The following is a 27,378-nucleotide window of genomic DNA, read 5'->3' as shown; positions in this document are numbered from 1 at the left end:
TTTGCTGAATAACACATGTTCTTATATTTAACAAAATAGTCTTTTATATATAATACACAATTTGCTTTTCTTTTACCAGTTTTTGTATCTTGGGTTTTTTCTTTAGTACACATTACACACATTTGTTAATATATACTGTATATGTAGAATTTCTTCTTTTATTACAGCAGAATAGGTGATTAACAGTTGTATTTTTTTCATTTTCAGGCACACTCATTTTGAAACACAAAAAAATAATGAGCAGTTGTTTTTCGCTGCCAGCTACAGTAAGTCAGTGTAGATTTCAGCAGCACACACATCAGTAGGGTCACCGGTTAAGGAAATAAGGGGTACAAAACAGTAGTTCGATAACTGAATGAGCAATAGTTTGCCTGCAAACGGTTCCTCAAGTGCAAAGCTGAGCAACAAGACTAGCATTCTAAATAACATCCCAGATACATCCCATTCCCTAACTTTGAACCATCATAAATCCAAATCAGCTCACAGAAAATGGCATGACACCATTGTTAAACTTGAGGATCACCTCACCCAATTGGAATAAAGATGAATGGTAATTTCTATACATTTTTCTTTTTTAAAATACAAATGCTACTCTGTGCAGCTGGTATTTACTGTTCAATACTTTGTTTGGTTTCACCATGGCTAGGTATCGTTCTAGCAGCTACAGTATGCAGGATAAAATATTCTGCTAGTGCTAACCGTTCAAGCCACTGGGTAGAATTGGCTAGGAGGAAGGGGGGTGTTATTTATTGTTGCTATGTCTATATATAAAATCATTAAAAAAAAAAATACAGCATTTTAACTGATGAATTTTAAAGTGAAAGAAATTTCATGAGAAATTACGGTGCAGCATCCAAGTAAATATAATGTTCCAAATTAAAATGAAGCTAAAATATCTTATTGTAGAACAAATGTCTGCTTGTGAATATTAACAAGCACTGTTTAGCAACAAAGAAACAAACAACATAAAAAACAACAATAAACAAATCTTTATTGTACTACTTGAGGGTAATTCCTGCTGCAGCCGAATGTTCTTGTGCTCAGAAGAACACATGCTCAACACACAGTACAGTGACATTTACAAACCCTGCCTGTAATAGCACAGCCATCGGGACTCTAAAGCAGTCGACATACGCACATTGACATTTTTGCAGACTGATTGTAAAAGCAATAGAGACCTTGGCATTTTCTTGTTTGTTTTGTGATTTCTATGTTCTATATTTATTTTTTATATACAAACCTGTGTTTATATGTTACATTCTGAAGCAGTAGGAGAGAGGGATGGGGGGGGGGGGGGGGGGGTTATTTTTGTAAGATCCAAGGTGAACCCTTCATGAGAAAGTGCTGACGTTGAGAAGGTGTGCTCCATGCTGTCTGACAGATATCATCTCTGCATATTCTGCACATACCCTGCCTAGTTCTACAGCCCTGTACAAAACCTATCCGCTCAATTGCAGTTTAAATACAACACAACAATGAAGTAAACCGTGAACGCAAGCTACAGTCAGATGTTCTTTTTTTACATAAATAAAATACACATTAGAAATGACATAAGAAACAGGACAACCTTTTTAAAATAATGTGTAAAAATGTACTGCAGTAACACAGAAATCCCGTCTGATGAATGCCATAGCAATAACCTTGTGTGGATTTGCAGCCATTTTTTAAGTTTAGACCTTGAATAATGTGCACCACTGAGCTAGTTGTACAGTTTAGTGATGATCAAACTTTCATTAACTCCCAAGATTTAAAATACAAAGCTTTGTAAACGGCTCCACTGAAGAAGACACTTTCCAAAGGTTTCTTTCGTAGACTAAGATGATACTTTGTTCAAGCAAAGGAAGATGTAAGCTCATGTAATATCGTTATTTGAGAAATTGTGAAGAAACATTTGTATAATACGCCTTCAGGGATGCAAGGTGATCACTGTGATTTCAGGACCATCTTTAACAATGCATTAGGTCTTTGGGAATGGTCTACATACAAGTTAAGTCTTCTGTAATAAAGTCACAGTTTCCAATTGAGATATTCCCAGTGGGTTTGTTGCAGCTATGTTTGTTTTGTTATTGGTTCCCAGTTAATCGAGGCTAACATTTTGAACATTTGCATCACAAAATTGACTCTTTGCCCCCCTGCCCCCCTGCCGTTCATTGCAGACCAGGCCCTGCACTCAAGTGTTTCTATCTATACTGGGGAGAGATGGGGCACAGGATTAAAAAAACTGAATGGAACTGTGAAAATCAGTGAAAAATATGGCAAGAGTAAAACGAACCCTGCTGGGCAATATAATCCATTATTTACTGTAAATGTCTGTGGGCCTCAACTTAAAATGCATGCATATGTTAGAATAATAATTGGAAGTTTCTGCACATTTCTACTGATGGCATCATACTGTTAAACCTCTGCATCAGCACAGAGGGTGACTTTTTTATTTTTTTATTTTCTGTATTAGAAACATGAAAATGATCTCCTTAGCAGCGCTCATCAATCAACTTGGCGAAGGAGTTTCACTGCACTGGATCAGAACAGGTGTCTGTGCCCTGCCTGTGTTTTCTGTCTCTGTGTGTCTATGAATTCTGTTTGATTTGGCACTCGCGTTTCGAACACTGCGCTGGCTTCCACCAGTCTCCGTTGTGACAGTGACAGATGTTGCATTCGTCAACCTTCACTTCGATCCCAGCTGGGATTATTGTCGTTCCAGCAAAGCAGTTTGGACCTGGTTTAAAACAGACACACACACACACACACACAAAGAGACTGTTAATATTGTTAGAGGTCTGCATGAAAGTGATTGATGTGCTTAGGTAGGGGTATCCAATCCCAGTCCTGGAGGGCCATTTCACTCCAGGTTTAAGAGGCAAGACTAGATCATTAACTACTTCAGGGTCTGGATGGTTTTATTGGTTCAATTAAACAATTTAGAACACAGTTGGAACAAAGACCAGAAGTGGAAGCACCAACATGGACCACCCCTATGCTAAGCTGTCTAAAAAGATAAGGCATCTGGCTTTTAAAGTTTATTTTTGCAAATGTTTAGCATAAAGTTGGCATTAACTTCTCAAAGCTATTTGCACCTATTCATTATTACCACCTTTGTTTCAGAAAGAACACACCCAATGCAGTTTCCAAACCACAAATAAACTACTAAGACTTTTCACTTCAATGAAATATAAAGTCGTTTCTTATTCACTTTTCCATTGCGTCAATGCTGATTTGGAGTAGACAGCTTTGAGTATCATGTTTGCATTACAGGGAACTGTTCACTAACCCAGTAGTTGTTTAAAGTTTTTTTTTTGTTTCAGTGCAGTCTGTTCTGTTAATGAGGTCTGGTGTTAAATCAGCTGACTGCAGTCTAGAAAACGATCCGAATTATCAAACTTTACTGTAACCAGTGAAAACATAGAACGCCTTGTTTGGTTCTCATCCCAGTTCTCTTGAAAGACACTGACGCAAAACCTAAAATAAAGAAACACCAGCTTATCTGACTTCATAGGCTGGTGCTACCCTATCTAATGGGATTTACGGTGAGCTAACCTTCATAAAACTAAAAGTAATAAAATCGATTGAGTGGAAGCAGGGGAGCTATTAACAGACAGTGCCAAGTCCTAATTCATATTGATCCGAAGAGCACTGAATATAAATAATCTGGTAAAAAAAAAAAATAAAAAAAAAAATAGAAGTAAAAGCAATGTCGTCTATTGTTTATGGTCAAAGCATGTCACTCCTCATTGTAATTGAGTTTCACAGGCATCTTAGAAACAGGAAATGATTCCGAATGCACAGAATAACAGATATTCATCTGAAAACAGAATCACACATCTGGGACATACTGCACTGGCATATTTTAGAGTCAAGAAGTTGTTGTTGCATTTGTAGTGTTCAGAGATCTTACTGTGGGTTCCACTTGCAAATATGTGGCTTCACAGACCTAGGCATTGATCTTAACCCCTGTACAAAAGAGCCAGTCTCTTGGATGAGCAGTTACAGATATAGGCCTGATATATTGTCTTCTCATTCACTACCTCCTCAGTCTCTCTCAGACTCTTTTCCCCTGCATGTCTTACTTTGAGCTGCACATACTATATGTGTAGCACATACAGAGCCATTGCCATCGCCCTCTGAAGAAGAACACTGTGCAGAACAGGCTTCTGCTTCCTGAGAGAGGTGAGGGCAGTCACAACAAACACAAACCCTCTCAAACCTACTGCCGTTGTTAATAGACATTTAGCAGAATGGTGCAACAGAGTACATGTAAAAGGGGTGTGAAACCAGGATTCACAGTTGCATTGCAGACAAAGCAAACAATGCCAAGTGGTCATTTTTTTTACTTTTTTTTTTTTAAACAAAGGGTGTTTGCCAAGCTCTTCAAAGGGATATCTGGCAGAAGTTTAACTTCATGGAAAAGCAGTTTGTGTGGATTCTGGAAGTTAATCGCCCTTCTGTGGCAGCGAAAGGAGGTCAGTGTCCCTGACGTCAGTTATCTGGGGTCTAATGATGCTGTCACAGGGAGCTGCCAAGTGCAGTTACCGTCTCTTACACAGTTAGCGGTTTCAATTAGTCAGGAGTCGCCTCTCATTTGATCTCTGTGTACAATCCTCTGGCAGTGGCTTAATCTTTAGGGCCTTCCACCCTTGTTCCTAGATAAAGCTGTCAGCCCACAAAATGGCTGCTTCACCAACCTGACAAAGACTTGCGCTGTGGTGGTCTGGGTTCTGGGTGTAGGAAGAGTGAGTGTGTGGGCTTTAAAAAGATAAGAGGCACGGCTGTCTTCATTTAAATCTATCTTGAGAGCTCCTAGGAGCTTTCTATTGCAAGACGCTGCTGTCAATTCCAGAGCTCGCAGTACTACGCAGAAGCTTTTTTTGTGAGTTTTTTCATTTTAAGAGACACATACAGCAAAAATGGGGTAAAAATGCCATTGTAACAATTAGAATTTCCTTGGGTAATTATTTCACAACCATAAATCACAGAACAAATTTCAGAGAGCAGTCATTTTCTATCATTTTTTGGATACTGCCTCATGGAGATATGTTTTTCATCTTTGACAAAGACTAACATAGCGCAATCTACATGAGAAACTGAATTTGTTTTCGACTGGGACACCTAAAGTGAGTAGGAATGGAAAAGGGGTATTTTTTAGTAGTGTCTGAAGAGCCCCCATGGCGCTGCATAATCATGGGTGATTGACAAGCACAGCAGACATTCCCAGAGATGGGTTTTGGCTGCTCTGTTCACTGCCGCACCTCTGCCTGCCAGCAGTGATTGCCCGACTGATCCCTGAGGACTGGATGATATGCATCAACCCTCCTACAAGTGCCAGAGTAATCACAGCTACAATATGTTTTTTCTGCCTGTTTGAAATCTCATAGTAGGTATCTGTAGGCAATGTGCAAACAGTAACATGTACTTAAAGTGCATCGGATCCCATTAGAACTCGTGAACACCTGTCACAGAAACCTTCCCCTCTGGTATGTGAGTACAGGTACACATTTTTAATAGACACTCACAGATGCAAACAGTGCGAGGTAAATAAGTGCATGCTGAAAAAAGCAATAAGCATTGCTAGATATTACCAGCAATGGCCACAGAACAGGTCAGGAACAGAGAGGGTAGTCTTGATACAGCAACACTCGAGTACTGATATGACTCCATGGTACTGCAATGGATCAGCAGTGTGTATAGGTTCATGTCATATCACATTTCTACCTATATCATATCATTGTACCTGCCTTGTCCTACCATTAGATCTTAGTAAAAAACCACGACATAAGCACTTAAGATCATTTGGCAAGACTTATATTATCAGCTAGTGTGGGCATTAACCAATCTTACAATGTGTGTGTCTACAAGAAGTTAGAGAATCCCTCATCCACAGAGTCTCTGCAATAACTGAGTTGCCATGCTTGAAAAAGCAAACAGCAAAGTGCCAGCTTTAATTTCTGCATTTATTAGATGTGCCTCCTGTCTGCCGTGCTTTACGGTTCAGTTCAACATTGCTTCCTTCATATATCTGCACAAGATTAGGCTGCAAGCCAGACACAAACAATGTGGTTGCATTAGTGACCCTGGTCATGCATTCCATAAAGAATATATTCATTTTCTTCTTTTCTTCTTATAGTTTAGTGGTGGCTTTCAGAAGCAGAGACAGGAACTATATCAACACTACTGGAGACCGGTTTGAAACAGTATTGAACCATAAAGCAAAAAAAAAAAAAAAAAAAAACTATTATAAATTCCACAGCATTCTACTAGTAAATGGTACAGAGAACTGTACAATGCAATACAACTTGTTGATTGAAGCTGTACATAGCAAGTAGAACTCGCAAAGATTTTGTCACAGGGGCTAAATGCAGTGAATTAACACTACAACACCAACGCATAGCATTAACTACATGATATACATGTTTAAATGACACCATTAAAATTTTGAACAATAAAAGCAATTCCTTAAATTAAAAATCTAACCAAAACAGAACCACCACTAACAGCAATTATGTCTTGCTTTATCACCTTGTGTGTTTTATTAGGCTGAGGGATTTACCTGCAGTCATGCCATTCTGATCTTGTTCACATTCAAAAGATTAACAGGATTGGGTCTGGTCAGAACCTGGGTGGGTGTCACATAGGGTTAGGGCTGGGGTAAGAGTTGGGGTTAGGGTTAGGGTTGGGGCTGGGGTTGGGGCTGGGGCTGGTGTTAGGGCTAGGGTAAGAGTTGGGGTTAGGGTTGGAGTTGGGGTTGGGGCGAGGGCTGGGTTTAGGGCTAGGGTAAGAGTTGGGGTTAGGGTTAGAGTTGGGGTTGGGGCGAGGGCTGGGTTTAGGGCTAGGGTAAGATTTGGGGTTAGGGTTGGGGTTGGGGTTGGGGCGAGGGCTGGGTTTAGGGCTAGGGTAAGATTTGGGGTTAGGGTTGGGGTTGGGGCTGTTGCTGGGGCTGGGTTTAGCGTTACGGTTGGGGCTGGGGTTATATCTAGCTGCTATTGAAATGGGAGTAGGTTAATTATTTTGGAGGGACTCCAAAAGACTTGGGCTGTTGAAATTGTGACTGAGGTCCTGTATACATTGTTGGTTAGATCAGAGTTGTCAACCACAGTGCCCTGCATAATGGCAAATATATCAAAGATATATTTGGTGTCTCCAGCTTTTACAAATATCTTGAGTTAAGGACCTACAAAACCCATGATTCACTTTGTCCTCAGCCAGACAGGAAATGGAAATATCTTTCCTAACAGGACAGGGAATGGGGTTCTATTTGCTGGGCTATGAGCATCTTGTCTTCACCCGTTATCCTAAAGGCTTTGCTCTACCCATGTAGCTATCAATTTCTATGCCTGACTTAATTATCCAAGACCAGACAACCAGTGTTTTCCAGGGGGAAGGTTAAAGCTGGAATTATGCCGACTCCACAATATCACGATCCTTACGAGCCAATAACAATTGGAATCCTATAATGGTAATTTGAGAGCTGGTCTGCTCTGCATCAGCGTGTGAAGCGGGGGCAGGGGGGAGAGACTCGGGCCCCCTTTGGGGCTCAGGTCTGATATCATTAATCAGTGTAACTATTTCAGGAATTATTCATTATGAAACGTAATGCCTGTCATTCTACTTGCAGGTGATATTTGGCTGCTGTTGCTGGAACAGCACGCATCAAACAAACAAAACAGGTGGTTTATTATTCCACCAGATTACATAAGAAACAAGAATTAATAACAAGCTGGGATGTTTCCTGGATAGTCACATTAAAAGTTAATTATGTACGGTTTTACAATCCTTGCTCATACCCCTTAATACCTTCAGAATCATTTCAGACTGATTTATTGTAAGACGAATGTCACACATTTTTGGATAAGGGCTCACTCTTTGGAGAGTAACGGTACCCCCCTCAGTGTTCATAAGAATAAGAACAGAATGCCTGCTTGAGACTACAGAGCAGACCTCTCTCCATGTTAGTCTGTGGATAATTGAGACCCCCAGTATTCATTTCTGTCATTAAAACATATCCCATCGTTTTTGTACCACTGTGCGACGGCACCGTTTGTGTTGCCTCCAAAATTAATTTGTATTCAAAGCATGATTCTCCTATGACCACTGGCTGATAGTGCACTAAACCAGACATACAGTTTACATGTTTCCCATGTCTAGCTTTTTAATTTAATTTAATAAATAAATAAATAAGTAAACTTTTGACATGAAAAAACATTTAATTTCCTTTTCTCGACCAACAGTGTAAAGCAGGTGAATACAACAAAAACGTGACACAAGGTCCCTGATCAGTCTCTGCAGCCCAGTGTCTCTATGCCTGTTTACAGTTGTAAATACCCAATCAGTCTGTCTATATAATCTATGAGCCTGCCTAGTAACCCATCAATCTGCCTGTCCTGAGAGAAGGCTTACTCTGCATGCTTTCCTGTTGGAGGGTGGATAATGAACAGATGCTTACCGTTTTTACACACAGGGCAGCACTGTTCAGGTTCATACACGGGGTTGACACACTCCGGGACGGCGCAGTCAGCAACTACGCAGTGGACCTCATTGTTCGGCTCACAACGGCACCACTCACAGGGGGAGGGCTAAGAGAGAGAGAGAGAGAGAGAGAGAGAGAGAGAGAGAGAGAGAGAGAGAGAGAGAGAGAGAGAGAGAGAGAGAGAGAGAGAGAGAGAGAGAGAGAGAGAGAGAGAGAGAGAGAGAGAGAGAGAGAGAGAGAGAGAGAGAGAGAGAGAGAGGGAGAGAGAGGGAGAGAGGCAGAATCTTAAAAAGCTAAACCAGCAGGACCAGACAGAACTGCTAAAAGCTTGCATGGAAGATTAGCTCAAGATCCACGCTGCTTGTATTAGCAAACAGGGAAGACTGCCAGCAGCTAGCACCGGATTGGGGTTAACATCGTTCAAAATGGTCCTGTATTCATACAGTATGCTTTACTGTTTTATTTAACCTGCTGACATAGAGTTAGTTTCAGAGCCATGTTTAGCAAAAGAAACTGAATATCATCGGAAAAGTTTCCTGTATATACAGGGGTTTGCAGAAGTATTCACCCCCCAGCAAAGTTTTCACATTTTGTTGGCACCTGAGCGTACTCAACGACACTTTCAAATTAGACTTTACATGTAGAATCTACACAAACTACTCCACATTGTTAAAGTTAAAAAATGCAGATTTACAGAGAAAAACAGATTAATCTCAGTTGCATAAGTATTCAACCCCTTTGCTACTGCAGCCCTAAATCAGCTCAGGTGCAAACGATTTGTTTGAAAGGTCACAAAATTAGTGAAATGGTTTCAGCCTGTGTGTACTCAAAGTGGTTTAACTTGTAGATAATTTCCCTCAGGTATAGCAACACTTTTAAGCTGCATAGTGATCCAACAAAGCAACCATGAAGACCAAGGAGCTTTCGAAACAAGTCAAGGATAAAGTGGTAGAGAGGCACAGAGCAGGAGACGGGTACAAGAAATTTCAGAGGCGCTGATTATCCCTCTCAGCACAGTGAAGTCCATCATTAAGAAGTGGAAGATGTATCATACCACCCAGACACATCTTAAAGCACGTATGGAGTTTGCGAAAAAGCATGTAGATGATACTGCAGACATGTGGGAAAAGGTTTTGTGGTCAGACGAGACAAAAATTGAACTTTTATTGAACTCTAAATTCCAAGCATTACGTCTGGCACAAGCCCAACACTGCACATCACCCAGTCATCACCATCCCAACTGTCAAGCACGGTGGTGGTGGCAGCATCATGTTATGGGGATGCTTCTCTTCAGCAGGGACTGGGAAGCTTGACAGGATAGATGGGAGAATGGATGGTGCAAAGTACAGGTGAATCCTTGAGGAAAACCTGTCTGAGTCAGCCAAGACTGAAACTAGGGAGGAAATTCACATTTCAGCAGGACAATGACCCAAAGCACAAAGCCAAAGCGACACTGGAGTGGTTGAACAAGAAGAGAATTAATGTTCTTGAGTGGCCCAGTCAAAGTCCTGACTTGAATCCAATCGAAAATTTATGGCGAGACTTGAAGATTGCAGTCCATCGACGATCCCCAACAAACTTATCAGAACTGGAGCAATTTTCCCGTGAAGAATGGGCAAAAAATTCACCATTCTACTGTGCAAAGCTAGTAGAGACCTATCCAAAAAGACTCATAGCAGTAATTGCTGCAAAAGGTGCTTCTATCAAGTAATGACTTAAGGGGCTGAATACTTATGCAACCAGTAAATTTCATTTTGTACAATTTCTTTGCAAGTTTTGCTGACATTTAACCTCTTCCTCATATAACAGTGTTCAGTTTAACCACTACAGCTTTGCATAAAAAAAGTTAGTTTGAAAAACTGTACATACATTATTTGTAATTCAACAAAACGTGACATTATTGGTAGAGGGTGAATACTTCTGCAAATATATATATATATATACACACACACACACACACACACACACACACACACACACACACACACACACACACACACACACCTAGGCACCAATATTTGTACATCAGTGGTTTTAAAGTATAAAGATTGCAGTCTTATAATGACAGTACTGTAATTCTCCAGAGCGCTAGTCTTCACAGGTTACCTATCCCCAAACCCAGCTACAGAGACACAGAATGAGTTGGCTCTGGGCTATTTGAACACATGGGTGCAGTGAGCTGGAAAGGAAGAACAGAGGACAAACAGACAGCTATATGAAACATGACTTCACAAGTTACTGCCAAGTTCATAGAGTCATCTTGCTAACCGTGTATCATAGTATCACTATAGAGTAAGCTGGACAGTTAATTAAAGCTCCCTTTTAATGGGACCAGTGTCCAGTACTGGAAAAAAACTGCTCCTGACGGGCACACGTTAGGGGTACCAGGTGTAAAGGATTCAATGGAAAACTCTGTGATAGGAATTGATATTGAACATTTGAGCACTGTTGTTTATTAAATGCAAATATTTCAAGCAAATACATCCAAACTTTTAATTTGCCACCTGCAGTTATTAATTAACTAATATATTAATTGCACCAGCAAGATTACACTATAGACAGATGGGGCGTGCGCAGGATTCATGTATCCGCTATTCATTCAATCCAGGCTTCAATCACTGGAGTGCCCTGGCACAGCAGCAAGTCAAGAATCAATAAAATAATCATATCAAACAAGTTATCAAGCAAGGCCTGACATAGAGGATGAACTGCATTTCAAGAGAGCTGCTTTCTCCTTCCAAATATATGCACTGTGCATCACACCAAAACATCCCACTACTTTCATTTCTTATTTATCTTAGGGAATAGCGGGCAGGTCCTGCAGGTGATTGATGTGATACCGTATGGTGTATAAAGTAACTTTTGGCAGTTTATATGAAACGCCTCAATGCCGACTCAACGATTCCAGCAAAAAACAAAAAAGCTTCTGAAAAGACTTATGGTAATTGTCTGGAAGTGACTTCCCCATAATCCAAGTTTTTTTCAGAAATGTTTCTTACTGGAGTAGTTAGTAAGCATGGCAATGAATGAGCAGAAGCTACAACAGAGAATCATCCAGAACACACATGACCACGCACTGAACAGGTTAGAAATGCAATGCGTGCATGATGCACATTGTATAGTATTGAAGCATTGCTTTAACTCCTTGTTCAAACAGGTCCTTCTTAAAACATACTTGAGAGTGTCTCATCACAAGGAAACTGGCAATTTGGATGAACAGATCCAACCAGTTAGTACATTTTAAACCTTGTTGTGTGTGTGCACTTCATTGCAAAAATAATGAAAACAAATGTATTCAGGTGAAGAATTGATTTAAAAAAGATCAAGGAGCTGTGAAGTAGGAGCATCTATAATAATAATAAAAATAGGTAATTAAAAACACAAGTCTGTTAATTGAAGTGGTCTGCAAGGACGTAATGCATGATTAAAACGACAATAACTTGACATCTTCATTGAAGAATACAGAGCATTACAAGCATTCTCAGCAGCAAGATCCAAGGGTGGCCACACACAGCATGGTTAACGTGGTTACGTGTTGTGAAAACAAGCAGAGGTTTTACAGAGCCATGCCAGAATAGCACGGACACACACCTCTCCATTAGACACTGAAAATCAGAACTGGTGCTCATTGGGTCCTGCTGGTTGTTGCTCTTCTTGCTCACATCCTGAGCAGTGACATTTCAATCCCATTTCAATTTATTGATAAATCACTAGAAATCAATCCTGCATTGAGCCTGTTTTAAGGTTCTTTAATAGTTACCATATAAAGCCTTCAAGCAACAATAGAATTGCAGACTAGTACATTTCTAGTTTATATTCACCAGGGACTGATATCATGATGTATGTTTTTTGTATTCTGTAGTCTACTAAAGTGAATTTATTTAAGAGCATTTAGCAGATGGAATTCATTGGAAGATAAATAACACAATGATGAAACACTTTTTTAAATCCAAATCTATATTATGTATTGTTTATTTAATATTAATAAGAAAACAAAGAAGAAATAGAAGCAGAATCAGAATCAGAAGGAGATGCAGAAGGAGAAGGGGAAGCAAAAGGGGAAGGAGAATGAGAAGCAGAAGGGGAAACAGAAGGAGAAACAAAAGGGGAAGCAGAAGGAGAAGCAGAAGGAGAAGCAGAAGGAGAAGGAGAAGCAGAAGGGGAAGCAGAAGGGGAAGCAGAAGGGGAAGCAGAAGGAGAAGAAGGAGAAGGAGAAGCAGAAGGGGAAGCAGAAGGAGAAGAAGGAGAAGGAGAAGCAGAAGGAGAAGCAGAAGGGGAAGCAGAAGGAGAAGAAGCAGAAGGGGAAGCAGAAGGGGAAGCAGAAGGGGAAGCAGAAGGAGAAGCAGAAGGGGAAGAAGGAGAAGGAGAAGAAGGAGAAGGAGAAGCAGAAGGGGAAGCAGAAGGAGAAGAAGGAGAAGGAGAAGCAGAAGGAGAAGCAGAAGGGGAAGCAGAAGAAGAAGAAGGGGAAGCAGAAGGGGAAGCAGAAGGGGAAGCAGAAGGAGAAGCAGAAGGGGAAGCAGAAGGGGAAGCAGAAGGGGAAGCAGAAGGAGAAGCAGAAGGGGAAGCAAAAGGGGAAGCAGAAGGGGAAGCAGAAGGAGAAGTAGAAGGAGAAGCAAGAGAAGAAGAGATGTTTAAGAGATATTTAATAAATACAAATGCCTCGACCGACTCCTCAGGACAGCTGTACAAACCAACCTGCAAAATCAGCAAATCAAAATGACCTCCAGAGCTGAGCTTCTGAAGAGAGGGGAATGTATTCAACAAAAAATGCTGCAATGATGAAAAAATATAAAAGATAGACAAGAATTATAATGAATGCACCTGGAGTAACTAATTGATTTGCTTCGTGCTCACAAAAACCTAAAATTTAAGCCCAATATTCTTATTGAAAGAGCAAAAAATGTTTCAGCTTTTCAATTGTGATGATCAATTCAATCGCTATTAAAGTATAGTATGTGGGAAACAGACAGCAATTACTCAGCTATTATCCATTTGTCTTTGTTATTTGCTGTTTGATTTTGTGTGTGTATACATTATTATTATTATTATTATTATTATTATTATTATTATTATTATTATTATTATGTGGCCAATATGAACAATATTGGTTACATAATAATATAATTCATTATATTCATTATATAAACTAACTTTCTTTGCAGTAAACCCTTTTATGGCAAACAGCTTCGGTAAAATGTTTTGTATTAAAAAAATGTAAATAATAATAATAATAATAATAATAATAATAATAATAATAATGATAATAATAATAATAATAATAATAATAATAATAATAATCCCTCTAGAAACATGTCTTAATGCTATTCACATTTTGGAAAATCTAATAGCACTCACTGAAACCGCGGGACACTCTAGTTAGTAAAAGAGACTCTTCATCTCAATGAATCAAGGCAAATAAATAATTAAATTCCTTCTGAATAAATATATTTATCTTGTGGGTCCCTGCTCAAATGTATTGTTAAACACATTGTCTCTTGCATGCATTGCTATAGTCTGTAGCCAGCTCTATCTTTTATGAGAGCAGAGAAAGAGCAGGTGAGCCACTAGGGGCCACACACAGAATAAAGGTCAGGAGCCTATTTATGAAGGTATTTATTTACTGTGGTAAACTACGGTAAAATCATAGCAAAGTATAGTGAAGTTCAGCAAGCACAGAACAATAGAGACAGAATGTTAAATGCATAGTGGAAGCAGGGGAAAAGTCTAGTAAACTGAGGAAATAAGCAGGTCAATGTACCATTATAAACTTTAAAAGAAACAGTCAATGCAATGAAAAACAAGAAAGCTGCATAAGTAAACTTCACCTTCCCTTTTTATGATTAGGTTTCGTAATGTAATTGTAATTGCAATAGCATTTCTGTTCTCTCTGTTGGGAATATATTTAATGGTATGTCATGCCCAAGCTATGTGCCCACCCTGACAGGATTGTGAAATCACTGTGTGTGTCTGTGGTCACTGAGTTGTAGGCAGAGGATGGCAGGACTACAAGGCCATCTATAATGGATTATCTATTAATGGACATTGTGCTGCTCAGCTGTATTACTCATCATAATAAACATATTTCCATTACAGTCAAAGAAGAAGAATTCTAGATTTCAATTTGATCTGCTTTTGCAGAGTTGTGAATAGTCTGGCCTAAACACATGTAGCTTTTAAACTTCAAATTGTTACTGTGGAATGTGGGATGGAAACAGTGGCCTTGGATGAAAAGGTTACACTCCCCTTTCCTGTCCATGCTAACAGAAGGTAGTTTAAGCATGGATATCAGGACATGCTTTATTAAAAGTAGACCTGTGGTGCGTTACATGCATAATGACCCTGTGACCCCTACCTGGCCTGTTTGTAACACTTCATGACAACCTCTAAGGGAACAAATCAGCTGCTTTGCCATTAGCCTAAAAACAAGCAGAATCTCTTACAGGGGACTCATGCTTCTTGTAACGGCTCGCTCCATCGGCTTTGCTTTCGTACACTTTCTCCTTTCTGAGACCTGAACTGGTTCTATGAGCCAGTAGAAGCTTTGGAGGGATGTGTCTTTGTGTTTGCATATCAGTTTGATAATGTTTTTCACAAAAGCTGGAGCTGGGTTCAGAATTTCAAAAATGTGTCACATGGTATTTCAAAATGAGTCAGAGAGTGATAAAAATAAACTGTATCCGTCACAATCGACCTATCACACAGGATTCATTTGTATAATTATGAACCCAAAGACATTTTCAGCAAGACAAGAAGGAGCAGTAAAATCAGAGAGTGGGGATTCTCATTTTTTTAAGGACGACACAGAACATTGTGTAATTATTTCCTTGGATGGTCAGTTTTATCTTTGTAGTTTAGTTTTAAAATAATGATATGTTGTGGTTCTGTAGCAATTGAAATTCCAGATGATTTCTTCAGGCTTCAGAGAGGCAATCAGGTGCACAAGTTCTAATTGTCACAATGTTTCCTTATTCCCTCAATGCAGGAGGTTGTAAATGTAAATGTGCAAGAACATGTGCTGTGTTCTACCGTGACACAGGCATGCTTTAGATGAGAAGATGTGCTCCAGGCAGAACAAAAGTAATCTAGTGCCTGTCCAGGCTTTTGCTATAGAGCTTTAACATATCAATATCCACCAAAACCAGTTTCATTTTAAAATGAAACTACATATAGAAAATTGACAGCACAAAGAAGAAAAAGGAAGTGATGCCTTTCGTATGACGAATTGCACAATGAGACGGATGGATTCAGGGATGGAAATAATCTATTCCTGGTTTTACTGTGAGTTTAATAAGACACACCTGGGCTTGTCATCTATACCCTGTGGCTATAAACCTGGAATGGGTGAAACTGCTATGCAGAAAGGAGTCTTATTTCCATCGCTGGGATTTAAGTGGTAGGTGAAAGCTACATGTTTATCACATAGGATTAGTATTCTTTGTTTGTCCATGTTATCATATTAGCGTTGCATTTCCATTTTATGTCATTCTTTCTGCTCCTTGCAGTTGTAATAAAGTGTTACTACGAGGCTATGAAGAAGATCATGTATGCAACAACACTGTAGGCTAACTTCAAATAATGCCTTACAAAAATGAATCACGTATTACATCCGAGCAAGCACTCCCAATTAGAGCAATCCGTGGCCCAGGCCAGGTAGCTCACCACACTAGTGTCCTGTGATCCTCGGCCACAGAAGGACCTGAGTTCACATCCCAGCACAACCAGTCCGGTTGGGATCTGAACTCACCCTAAAGTGTCCGGTTCTTGATTGCAGCTGTGGGGAGGTCACAGGTAATTCAGTCCCATCCTCTGTCAGCGGGGATCCCTGTAGGTGAAACACCTACTAAGGGTGAGTCAGTGTATTTCAGGGAACAAAAGATCACAACACAGAACAATCTCTATTATCTGGACTTGCACTTTCTCATCATCAGAGCCAAGCGGCGACACCCAATTGACAGGTGGCAACACCAGGGTCTTCATTTTAGAGAGCGCCTCTATACAGTATCTAGCCAGACACAGCTTACCTGAAACTAAAACATACACACATTTCTAATTGCTACTAATGATGTTTACATAACATTATACAGTAGCACCAAAAAGCAATCCCTACTCCAGGGTACAGCATTATAAAAACATACGTTAACAAGGAGTTAATAGAACATGAAATCCACACAGTCATTGTGTTAAAGACAAAACAAAATAAAACAAATACATTAAAAAAAAGGGCTGGATTGATGTGGATTTACTAAAATGATGTATTTTTTGTTCTATGCTGGTGCAGATAGTTCTCATTGGAAAATTGAACCGTTTGGCTCTGTTGTTAACACGTTTTAAGTATATATCTATATATATATATATATATATATATATATATATATATATATATATATATATATAAGAAATTATGCATTGACCAACATGGAACAAGGTATACAATGTGCAATGCAGTGCATGTATGCATGTAGACCTGCTGTCTGCGTGTGGTCGAGTAAAGGTGTAGAGATAAAGTAATGAGATGGTAGCTATACATTACAGGTTATGTTATGAAAAACAGACTTGTAAAAAAAAAAAAAAGACAATGTACTTTAGCTTATGGTATACAGCCTCTTTTCCATGTAAAGTGTGTTTAAAAGATAGATAGAGCAAATATCTTAGACTGCGGCTGTCAAGGAAGCTCGTCTAGGGGTGACACACTACAGGGGTATATGCCTACAAATATGTTTGCAGACTGAACCACAAAACAAAACCAACAGCACCTACTGTACCCCAACTGCCCCTGTCTGACATACTAATACAAGCTCACAACAGGCCTGTGCTATTTCAATCAGATTCACTTTATTTATTTATTTCTTTTAAATGTGCCCAAGCATGTATTTTACCACTGTTTTCTCCTCCCCAATTGTAAAGTCTTGTCAACGCTGCAAAGCAGTGTCTGACTCCAGAAGAGGACTGGAGATAAAGCGTCAGCCTCCATTCCTGTATTCTAACTATCGCCTCTTAAGAACTTAAGCGGCCCCTGCTGAACCCTGGCCTCGTCCGGCACCTGACCTGAGCAGTAAGGTTTGCAGTGGGACGGTGAGATGAGCAAACCCAGGCTGATTTACCTGTACCTCCCTACCCTGCTCCCTGTGGGTCGGCAACTCAGCGTAGACAGAATTCAATTCAACAAGCTCTCCGGTGACTCAACCTGCACTCCCAGAGATAGTGCCTTTACTGGGTGAGTTACTGGGAATGAGCGCAACCCTCTGGAGAAGGAATGGTGTGACGATCCTTAAGTCCATTAACAGTATTCCAGGATGGAGCCTTAATGAACAACCGGTGGTTCTCCAGGTTTTATGAATCACTTAGATGTTTTTAGATGCTTAGATTAAAAGCCTCAGTGTTGTCAAGGTCGGGGTGAATTAGGCTCTAAGTCTTCCAGACTTTGCACCAGCTTGGTTGTTAATTGATGTACTCTATGTGAACACACAAGCATGCCTGTTTTATTGATGAACATTTATTTCCACAACAATTGTTGACATCAAGTAACATTTAGGGATGGATAAAATAAAAAAAAATATGCAAACAATAAGTTAATAAGTAACAGGAGCAATATATCTATATAGTTTAATTGATCCTACTAAGCTTCTTTTTAAAATGAGACCCTGTTTATTTATTATTATTATTATTATTATTATTATTATTTATTTCTTAGCAGACGCCCTTATCCAGGGCGACTTACAATCGCAAGCAAATACAAATACATTCAAGTGTTACAATATAAGTCATACAATAAGAACAAGAAATACAATAATTCTCAAGTGTGACAAACCACAATTCAATAATACAGCAGATAATAGTGAAAGTTACATCAGGATATGATTAAGTAGTGATAGTTACATCAGGATATGATTAAGTACAAAATACTACAGATTAAACACTTGGCAGATTACAATATTCTGAGGTACAGGATTAAATGCAGTAAAATAGGGGGCAGATAAGAGCAAAATAAAGCATATTTAAATGAAGGGTGATAGTGTCCCAGGATACAACAGAGGAGTTCTACAGGTGCTGTTTGAAGAGGTGAGTCTTAAGGAGGCGTCGGAATGTGGTCAGGGACTGGGCAGTCCTGACATCTGTAGGAAGGTCGTTCCACCACTGCGGAGCAAGGGTGGAGAAGGAGCGGGCTCGGGAGGCAGGGGAGCGTAGCGGAGGTAGAGCCAGTCTTCTAGTGCAGGCGGAGCGGAGAGGTCGAGTGGGGGTGTAGGGAGAGATGAGGGTCTGGAGGTAGCTGGGTGCAGTCTGATCAAGGCATCTGTAGGCTAGTACAAGAGTCTTGAACTGGATGCGAGCGGTGATCGGGAGCCAGTGGAGCGAGCGGAGTAGTGGAGTAGCGTGGGCGAAGCGAGGTAGAGAGAACACCAGGCGAGCAGCAGAGTTCTGGATGAGCTGGAGCGGACGGGTGGCGGACGCAGGGAGGCCAGCCAGGAGGGAGTTGCAGTAGTCTAGGCGGGAGAGTACCAGGGCCTGGACCAGGAGCTGGGTAGCATAGTTGGTGAGGAAGGGTCGGATTCTTCGGATGTTGCTCAGGAAGAATCTGCAAGTGCGTGCCAGAGTGGAGATGTGCTGGGAATAAGAGAGGCAGGGGTCCAGGGTGACTCCAAGGTTTTTAGCTGAGGAAGAGGGAGAGAGTGTGGTAGATTCCAGAGGAACAGAGATAGAGAGATCAGAGGAGGGGGAGGAGGAGGGAAAGAAAAGGAGGTCAGATTTAGAGAGGTTGAGTTTCAGGTGATGCGAGTGCATCCAGGAGGAAATAGCAGACAGACAGGTAGAGATACGGGAGGAGATGGTGGAGTCAGAGGTGGGGAAGGAGAGGAAAATCTGAGCATCATCAGCATAGAAATGGTATGAGAAACCATAGGATGCGATGAGGGGGCCCAGGGAGCGGGTGTAGAGAGAGAACAGGAGAGGACCCAAGACTGACCCTTGGGGGACTCCAGTCAAGAGAGGGTGAGGTGTGGAGGTTGCTCCACGCCAGGTTACCTGGTAAGTGCGGTTGGAGAGGTAGGAGGAGAACCAGGCCAGAGCAGTGCCAGAGATCCCCAGGTCAGCAAGAGATGATAGTAGAATAGAGTGATCAACAGTGTCAAAGGCAGCAGAGAGGTCGAGGAGAATTAGGACAGAGGAGAGAGAGGCAGCTCGGGCACACTTAAGTGAGTTGGTGACAGAGAGAAGGGCGGTTTCAGTGGAGTGAGCAGAGCGGAAGCCAGATTGGAGAGGGTCAAGCAGAGAGTGGTTGGACAGGAAAGCAGAGAGCTGGCGGTGTACAGTCCGCTCGAGGGTTTTGGAGAGGAAGGGTAGGAGGGAGACAGGACGGTAGCTCTGGAGGGAGGTGGGGTCGAGGGTAGGTTTTTTGAGGAGGGGAGTGATAGAGGCTTTTTTGAAGGCAGAGGGGAAGATGCCAGAAAGTAGAGAGGTGTTGAGGAGGGAGGAGATGAAGGGGAGTAGAGCAGGAGCAGCAGCTTGAAAGAGGTGAGTGGGGAGGGGGTCCAAGGCACACGTGGTGGGTTTGTGACCCTGGAGCAGGGAGGAGAGGTCAGAGTCTGAGAGGGGCAAGAAGGTGGAGAGGGAGGGCGAGTTAGTAGGGGATGTAGTGGGTGTAGGGGTTGGAGCAGGAGGGGGTGCGGGGGAGGGAGAGGTGTTAAAGAGTTTGCGGATATCTGAGATTTTAGAAGAGAAGAAGGAGGCAAAGTCGTCAGGGGAGATAGAGGAGGGAGGAGGAGGGGGGGGAGGGTTTAGGAGGGAGGAGAAGGTAGAGAATAGTTTACGTGGGTTGTTAGTGGAGGCTTGGATTACAGATTGGAAATAAGCACATTTAGCAGAGGAGAGAGTAGAGGAGAAGGAGGAGAGAAGAGTGCGGTAAAGGTCTAGGGCAGCAGGGAGTTTGGTTCTCTTCCATTTCTTTTCAGCAGATCGCAGTGTGATTCTTGCCGAGCGGAGCACAGAGGAGAGCCAGGGATGGGGAGGGGAGGGGCGAGCGGGTCGGGAGGTGAGGGGACAGAGGGAGTCGAGGGAGGAGGTGAGTGAGGAGAAGAGGGTGGAGGTAGCAGAGTCTACGGAGAGTTGTGAAAAGGAGTCGATAGGAGGGAGGTGAGAGAGAGCAGTGGAGGCAAGGACAGAGGGGGAGAGAGAGCGGAGGTTACGGCGAGAGGTGACAGTGGGGGTAGGAGGAGCAGGGAGAGGGGGGAGAGACAGAGAAAAAGAGATGAAATAGTGATCAGAGAGGTCCAGGGGGGTGACAGAGAGGTTGGAGGGGCAGCAGGCCCTGGAGAAGGTGAGGTCCAGTTGACGGCCAGCTTTGTGGGTAGGAGGGGACGGAGAGAGACAGAAGTCGAAGGAGTGAAGGAGAGGGAGGAATCCAGCAGAGTGGCTGGGGTTGGAGAGATGGATGTTGAAGTCACCCAACAGGACAGTCGGGGTAGACAGAGAGGGGAGGGAGGAGAGTAGATAGTCGAGTTCATCCAGAAAGTGAGTGAGAGGCCCAGGGGGGCGGTACAAAACAATGAGCAGGAGTTGACAGGGAGAGGTTAGTTGGACTGCATGAAATTCAAAGGTAGTGACAGAGAGGGAGGTGAGATCAGAGGGGACAGAAAAGAGTAAGGAGGGAGAGAGGAGAAGACCCGTCCCACCTCCCCGTCCGGTGAGACGCGGGGTATGGGACAGGACGTAGAGAGAGGACAGGGCAGCAGGAGTAACAGTGTTATCAGGGGACAGCCAGGTTTCAGTGAGAGCAAGGAAATCGAGCGAGAGGTGGGAGGCAAAGGCAGAGATGAAATCAGCTTTGTTAGCAGAAGAGTGACAGTTCCAGAGTGCACCAGAGAGTGTGCGGGAGGGGGGGAGAGGCAGAGAAATGAGGTTAGAGGGGTTGGAGGAGCAGTAGCGGAGGGAGGGCAGAGGACGAGGACGGGAGGACAGAACAGGGATGTGAGAGACAGTCATAGCAGGACAAGCAAGACAAAAGACACAGTAGGAGCAGTGGGGTGGAGGATACAGAACTGACTAGTAGATGGCTTCTTCCAGAGCGCTGGTAGGTTCGGATCTAGTCGAACAGCGTCTCAGCGCAGGCCTCCCCTCGCTGGACTCCCACAGCTAGACTCCCGGCTCCTTTGTTGAGGCGCTTCTGTTGGCTGGCGCTTCGTGCTGGCGCTAAAATAAGCTGCTTGAATAAATGTTGTTACCCCTGCTTGGCAAAAGAACCAACTAAACTGTGTGGAAACCAATCAAATAGCAAAATCAACTGCTAATCAATTTAGCCACTCACCTGGTACTAATCACACACAAACTCAGCCAATTCAAACACCACCTTACAATGTCACCAAATGTAGTAGTTACAATTACAAAAAGCAGGAACTTATCTATCTGCCTCTCTCCCTGGTTCCCTGAAGACTGAACTAATTACCAGATGCCCACTCTTAAATAACTCCCTTCACTTAGCAAGGGAACTAGCTGCTAACTGCTCTGGAGACAATAGTTTCACACACTTTGATGGGATCACACAACTGCAGGAGCTGTGTGGAGACCAATTCAAATGCAAACTGCTCTAATCAAGTTAACCCACCCTGATTCAAATTTACAAATTACAAATTAAGTACTCAAAATAAGCACACTGCCTGGGATAAAATCACACACTCCTCCCCAATTAGAAACACCAGGTAATACTATATAGTTAATGGAAAAATTACTAGGAGCAGGATCAAATACCTATCTTGCTTCAAATGCTGGTTACCTGGTTACCTGTCGACTCCCACAGCTAGACTCCCGGCTCTTTTGTTGAGGCTCTTCTGTTGGCTGGCGCTTCGTGCTGGCGCTAAAATACGCTGCTTGAATAAATGTTGTTACCCCTGCTTGGCAAAAGAACCAACTAAACTGTGTGGAAACCAATCAAATAGCAAAATCAACTGCTAATCAATTTAGCCACTCACCTGGTACTAATCACACACAAACTCAGCCAATTCAAACACCACCTTACAATGTCACCAAATGTAGTAGTTACAATTACAAAAAGCAGGAACTTATCTATCTGCCTCTCTCCCTGGTTCCCTGAAGACTGAACTAATTACCAGATGCCCACTCTTAAATAACTCCCTTCACTTAGCAAGGGAACTAGCTGCTAACTGCTCTGGAGACAATAGTTTCACACACTTTGATGGGATCACACAACTGCAGGAGCTGTGTGGAGACCAATTCAAATGCAAACTGCTCTAATCAAGTTAACCCACCCTGATTCAAATTTACAAATTACAAATTAAGTACTCAAAATAAGCACACTGCCTGGGATAAAATCACACACTCCTCCCCAATTAGAAACACCAGGTAATACTATATAGTTAATGGAAAAATTACTAGGAGCAGGATCAAATACCTATCTTGCTTCAAATGCTGGTTACCTGGTTACCTGTCGACTCCCACAGCTAGACTCCCGGCTCTTTTGTTGAGGCTCTTCTGTTGGCTGGCGCTTCGTGCTGGCGCTAAAATAAGCTGCTTGAATAAATGTTGTTACCCCTGCTTGGCAAAAGAACCAACTAAACTGTGTGGAAACCAATCAAATAGCAAAATCAACTGCTAATCAATTTAGCCACTCACCTGGTACTAATCACACACAAACTCAGCCAATTCAAACACCACCTTACAATGTCACCAAATGTAGTAGTTACAATTACAAAAAGCAGGAACTTATCTATCTGCCTCTCTCCCTGGTTCCCTGAAGACTGTATTTATGTATTAATTGGTACTGCAGTAACATTTAGAAAGCAAATGCTGCTTTCAATGTTGCTAAAATCAAGTACACATAAAATGAAAACTATTACAAGTTAATGTTGTTTAATGCAATAGTTTACATGCCGCGGTAATGTCTGTGCAGCGCACGTCTCTTCCCTGTACTATTCTGGTTCAGTCCAGTGAGTTTAAATGACAAAACCTATGGTGGCATCAAGAATCCCATTCAAGACTGCTAGAGCCGAACGATAAACAAAAAGAGCTAATCGCCAGCGAGCAGAGTGTTGATAGAGTGTAAACTTCATCATTTTCATGTGTAAGCATCAATCACGATCACTGGGCTAGAATTATCAGACGTTTCAGCAGATGTGCGGAGAAGTGCGGTTGCTCTGATGAACAGGATCACCTAGGCATTGTTCTGATTGAATCACACCTAACTAGGATGTTGTATTAAGTGATTCATTTATTTATGTATGTATGTTTTTATTTATGTATTTGTGTATTGCAGTTACTCAGAACAGTTATTTACGCAGCAAAACAGAACAGCATAAATCGTGTATGTTGCTGTATCAATCCTTAATTCCCCTAGAATGTGTGTGTGTGTGTGTGTGTGTGTGTGTGTGTGTGTGTGTGTGTGTGTGTGTGTGTGTGTGTGTGTGTGCTCAGAAACACAGAGTATTTGTGTTATGTTTAGTTTGGTCACGTTGTGTTGTCCTCTCTCTCTCTTTCACACACACACACACACACACACACACACACACACACACACACACACACATATATGAGTACAACATAAACGTATTTGGCTGTTGTTTCTTTGCATTGATGAACGAATGATTCTGATTCTGATTCGGGCTCATATTTAATACAATAATAAAATACTATAGGTATTTAAGCACTGCTCATTAGACAGGCGATTAGTTATATTGTTAATTGTAAAAGGCGCTCGTCATGTCATTGTTCCATCACTCTCTTCTTGGCTGGTATGTATGCTGAGTAAAAGCTTTACTTTACCTTTAATTTGTGTGTTACTATACAAAGGACGGGCCAGCAGAGCATCAATAAATCCACTAAACAGCCAGAAACCACCTTTACAATGACTGTCCAAGAGGCATTACAAAAATCACAAAGCATTTTCTGTAGAGCTTTTATCTAAGATTGCAGTAACTGTTATTATTATTTGTTTATTTAGCAGACGCCTTTATCCAAGGCGACTTACAGAGACTAGGGTGTGTGAACTATGCATCAGCTGAGTCACTTACAATTACGTCTCACCCGAAAGACGGAGCACAAGGAGGTTAAGTGACTTGCTCAGGATCACACAATGAGTCAGTGGCTGAGGTGGGATTTGAACCGGGGATCTCCTGGTTACAAGACCCTTTATTTAACCACTGGACCACACAGCCTCCAACTGTTCTTAAGGCTTACCTGCTCAGAGAGTAAATCAAACCCCAGTGTGCGCGATTTATAGCCAACACGAAAGCTTTTATGCACTAAAGAGGCAAACGTTTTAAAACGCGGCAATTACTAGTGAAAGGATCTGAAATGTGTATAATTTACGCATGAACACTTCGACCCTTTGTCGTTAATGCAGTATGTAGTAAATAAAGTATATGCATACACGACACAAAATAAATACAGACACGAATAGCAGCAGCATGTGGTTGATCTTACCTTGAATTCTTCCAGGATTGTGTACGTCTTCCCACGATATTCACAAAATAAATACAGACACGAATAGCAGCAGCATGTGGTTGATCTTACCTTGAATTCTTCCAGGATTGTGTACGTCTTCCCACGATATTCACAAAAGTTTTTAACTTCCTTGCACTCGGGGCAGCAGCCATTGTGTTCCACTTTGGTGCACTTGGGGTGAATTTTGGGGCAGTCCGGCTGGTCACACACGGGCCCGTCCTCTGTACACACGCACGGGCAGTTCGAGTGACCAGGGAAAAAGCGCTCCCCGAGCTTATAGACAAATCCACTGTCATCCACGCACCCTTTCCCCCGGTAATCGTCAAAGATTAGATCGTTGTTGTTGGAGGTAGGGTCGCCCTCGTCAGCCGGGTAGTCTTCATGGTTGATGGCCGCTGGGCTGACCATTGATGGGGGGGCTAAAAGGAGGACACAAGCTACTTGAACAAGAAGAGCCATCCTTCCACGCAGACTTCCTAGACATTAAAAGATCAGGTCTTAATCACAGACCAGGTTTCAGTACCGCTCACATTCACAAGAAGAGCGGGTTGATACCACACATAGACCAGCGAACATCACACCAAGAGAGGATTGACATGACAGCTCAGAAAAGTAAGGAGTAGTGGCATCCATTGTCACATTCCCATATGAATACACACATACAGCGCAGGGGAGGGACTATGGTCGAGTAAACAACATGCCGTCAGGCTAGAAGTACATTCATTTCGGATCTGCTGTAACGTTAAACTAGAACTAACTTAAATCATGATTACTGCGGGAAGGCTGTAGCAGAACACCTCTTAATCAGGTCATTAATTATCATGCTCCTGCACAGAGTGCTTCCCCTGCAGCCACCATACCGACACGAAATGAGTGATCAGAATGTGCGTGACTGGTCAGTTAAAAATATTAGTTTACCCCCAGTAGTGGTATGCAGTGCTTTGGATGGGAGGTTTACAATTACTTCTTACATGACAGTGTTACTTGATTTTAAATTCCTTGCTTGTCAATATGTGTATCATGTAAATCTTGGATTTTTTTAAAAAAAAGTATTTTGCAATTTCGAAAAGCTTCCTAAATGCAGATCAAAATGTCGTATTTAATAAACAAGGTTTTTAATTCATTCTTTAAAGTTACAATAGGCAATGCTTCTACTTACCGCTCAGAGGGATACAAGTCTTGCACAGCCGCAGTTTGATTACTGTGACAACCAGAATGAAGCCAATTCGCTGCCTCCCGCAAATCTACAGCACACCGTGGAACTTACAACTTTAGCATTTGGACATGAAGAATAAAACAGACCGCTGTATGGCACCACAAACAATGCTTTGTTAAGAGAGTCGTGTTTAAACGATACGATTGTTTTAATCAAGCTGATCGATAACTTGCTCCCGTTGCAGCAAGGACGTTTTGGTTAGCTTCACGTATAGCCTGGTTGATTTCATGGTTGTCTTTTCTTTTGCCAAAGTCCAAGGGTATATCAGTTATACCAACAACAACACCCGCTTCCTATGTACCGTTATCCTTCTTCACAGCGATTTTCAATGCGAATTAACTTCAGCGTTCAGATGCTGCGGGCACGTCACTCTCTGCAATCAGCTACACTTCGGATCATTCCAGCGAAACACGGCTGTGCAAGCACAACTGTCATTCCAAATAGGACTCGAACAGTGCAGTAACACAGGTATTGAATATGCCAAGCTGTCGGCATTCCTAAAGGTCCTTTTTACTACACAGTATACAGCCCTTCCGAGTTCTTTGAAACATACAAAAGAGCTGTTCGCTTTGTAAGTATGTAGTTCAGAGTGCAGGGAGAAAAACAACCTTCCTATAAGAGCCCCGTAACGTTGAATCAAAGCACTTACATTCAATCCTGAAATACAAGCCCACTCGTACACAGGCACTGCTTCAGAGCAGCACATCAGAGCAGCACATCAGAGCTACAACAGAGCCGCAGATCCACAGGGCTGAAACAAATCGCGTCCCAGTACTACAGCACCATGGACAGCGTCTGTCCATGTCAGCGGTCACCACTGTACTGCACTGTCTATCAGATCTATCTTCCGCGACAACACTGCCTCGCTCTTAACAATCTATTGAATTTGTGATACGCTCTCTCTGTGATGTGTCCCTGCTGCTGTGGCGCTTGGTTTTCTTCAAATGAAGGAGTGATGCATCATATATATATATATATATATATATATATATATATATATATATATATATATATATATATATATATATATATATATATATATGAAGACTGTTCTCTGCCTGCAAAATAAGCAATCGATAATGCTGTTTGTTTCCAAGCGAAAGCTTCGTCTAAGGGAGCTGTCAATCTAACCTGGGATTAGTTGTTTTTAACTCTACAAGTCCGGAAAAAACACATGCGTGATCAGGCATAAAGCCACGCAACTCAACAAACTGCGGGTAATATTGCCGCTAAATTCTTCCTCCACTTTCAGATTGAG

General features: G+C 41.9%; 1 protein-coding gene across 4 annotated transcripts; it reads right to left on the bottom strand.

The window, feature by feature from the left end:
* LOC117402045 (von Willebrand factor C domain-containing protein 2-like) lies at positions 1 to 27,048 on the bottom strand. Of its 4 annotated transcripts, none has more exons than XM_034002867.3 (5): positions 26,064 to 27,048; positions 24,974 to 25,380; positions 16,203 to 16,295; positions 8,435 to 8,564; positions 1 to 2,716 (listed from the first exon to the last, which is right to left on the bottom strand). In XM_034002867.3, the coding sequence occupies exons 2-5, from the start codon at positions 25,361 to 25,363 to the stop codon at positions 2,568 to 2,570; spliced, it is 762 nt and encodes a 253-aa protein (XP_033858758.1). In that variant the 5' UTR covers positions 25,364 to 25,380; positions 26,064 to 27,048; the 3' UTR covers positions 1 to 2,567. The 4 variants fall into 4 exon arrangements, with proteins under 4 accessions (XP_033858758.1, XP_033858787.1, XP_033858796.1 ...); XM_034002896.3 differs by having other exon boundaries at positions 16,203 to 16,280; XM_034002905.3 differs by having other exon boundaries at positions 24,974 to 25,323.
* Positions 27,049 to 27,378: the final 330 nt, after the last annotated feature.

The sequence above is a fragment of the Acipenser ruthenus genome, chromosome 10 (genome assembly GCF_902713425.1).
Source record: "Acipenser ruthenus chromosome 10, fAciRut3.2 maternal haplotype, whole genome shotgun sequence".
In the NCBI taxonomy this organism is placed as follows: Eukaryota; Metazoa; Chordata; class Actinopteri; order Acipenseriformes; family Acipenseridae; genus Acipenser; species Acipenser ruthenus.
Note: the sequence above shows the minus strand (reverse complement) of the source record. Positions and strands in the feature narration are given on the sequence as shown.

Excerpts from the sequence above, each read along its gene's own strand:
- LOC117402045 (XM_034002867.3), bottom strand. The coding sequence starts at position 25,363 with ATGGCTCTTCTTGTTCAAGTAGCTTGTGTCCTCCTTTTAGCCCCCCCA. Across the intron at positions 16,296-24,973 it reads CAATCCTGGAAGAATTCAAG|GTGTTTCACCTACAGGGATC; the intron begins GTAAGATCAACC and ends CACCCTTAGTAG. Across the intron at positions 8,565-16,202 it reads CAAGAACCGGACACTTTAGG|CCCTCCCCCTGTGAGTGGTG; the intron begins GTGAGTTCAGAT and ends TCTCTCTCTTAG.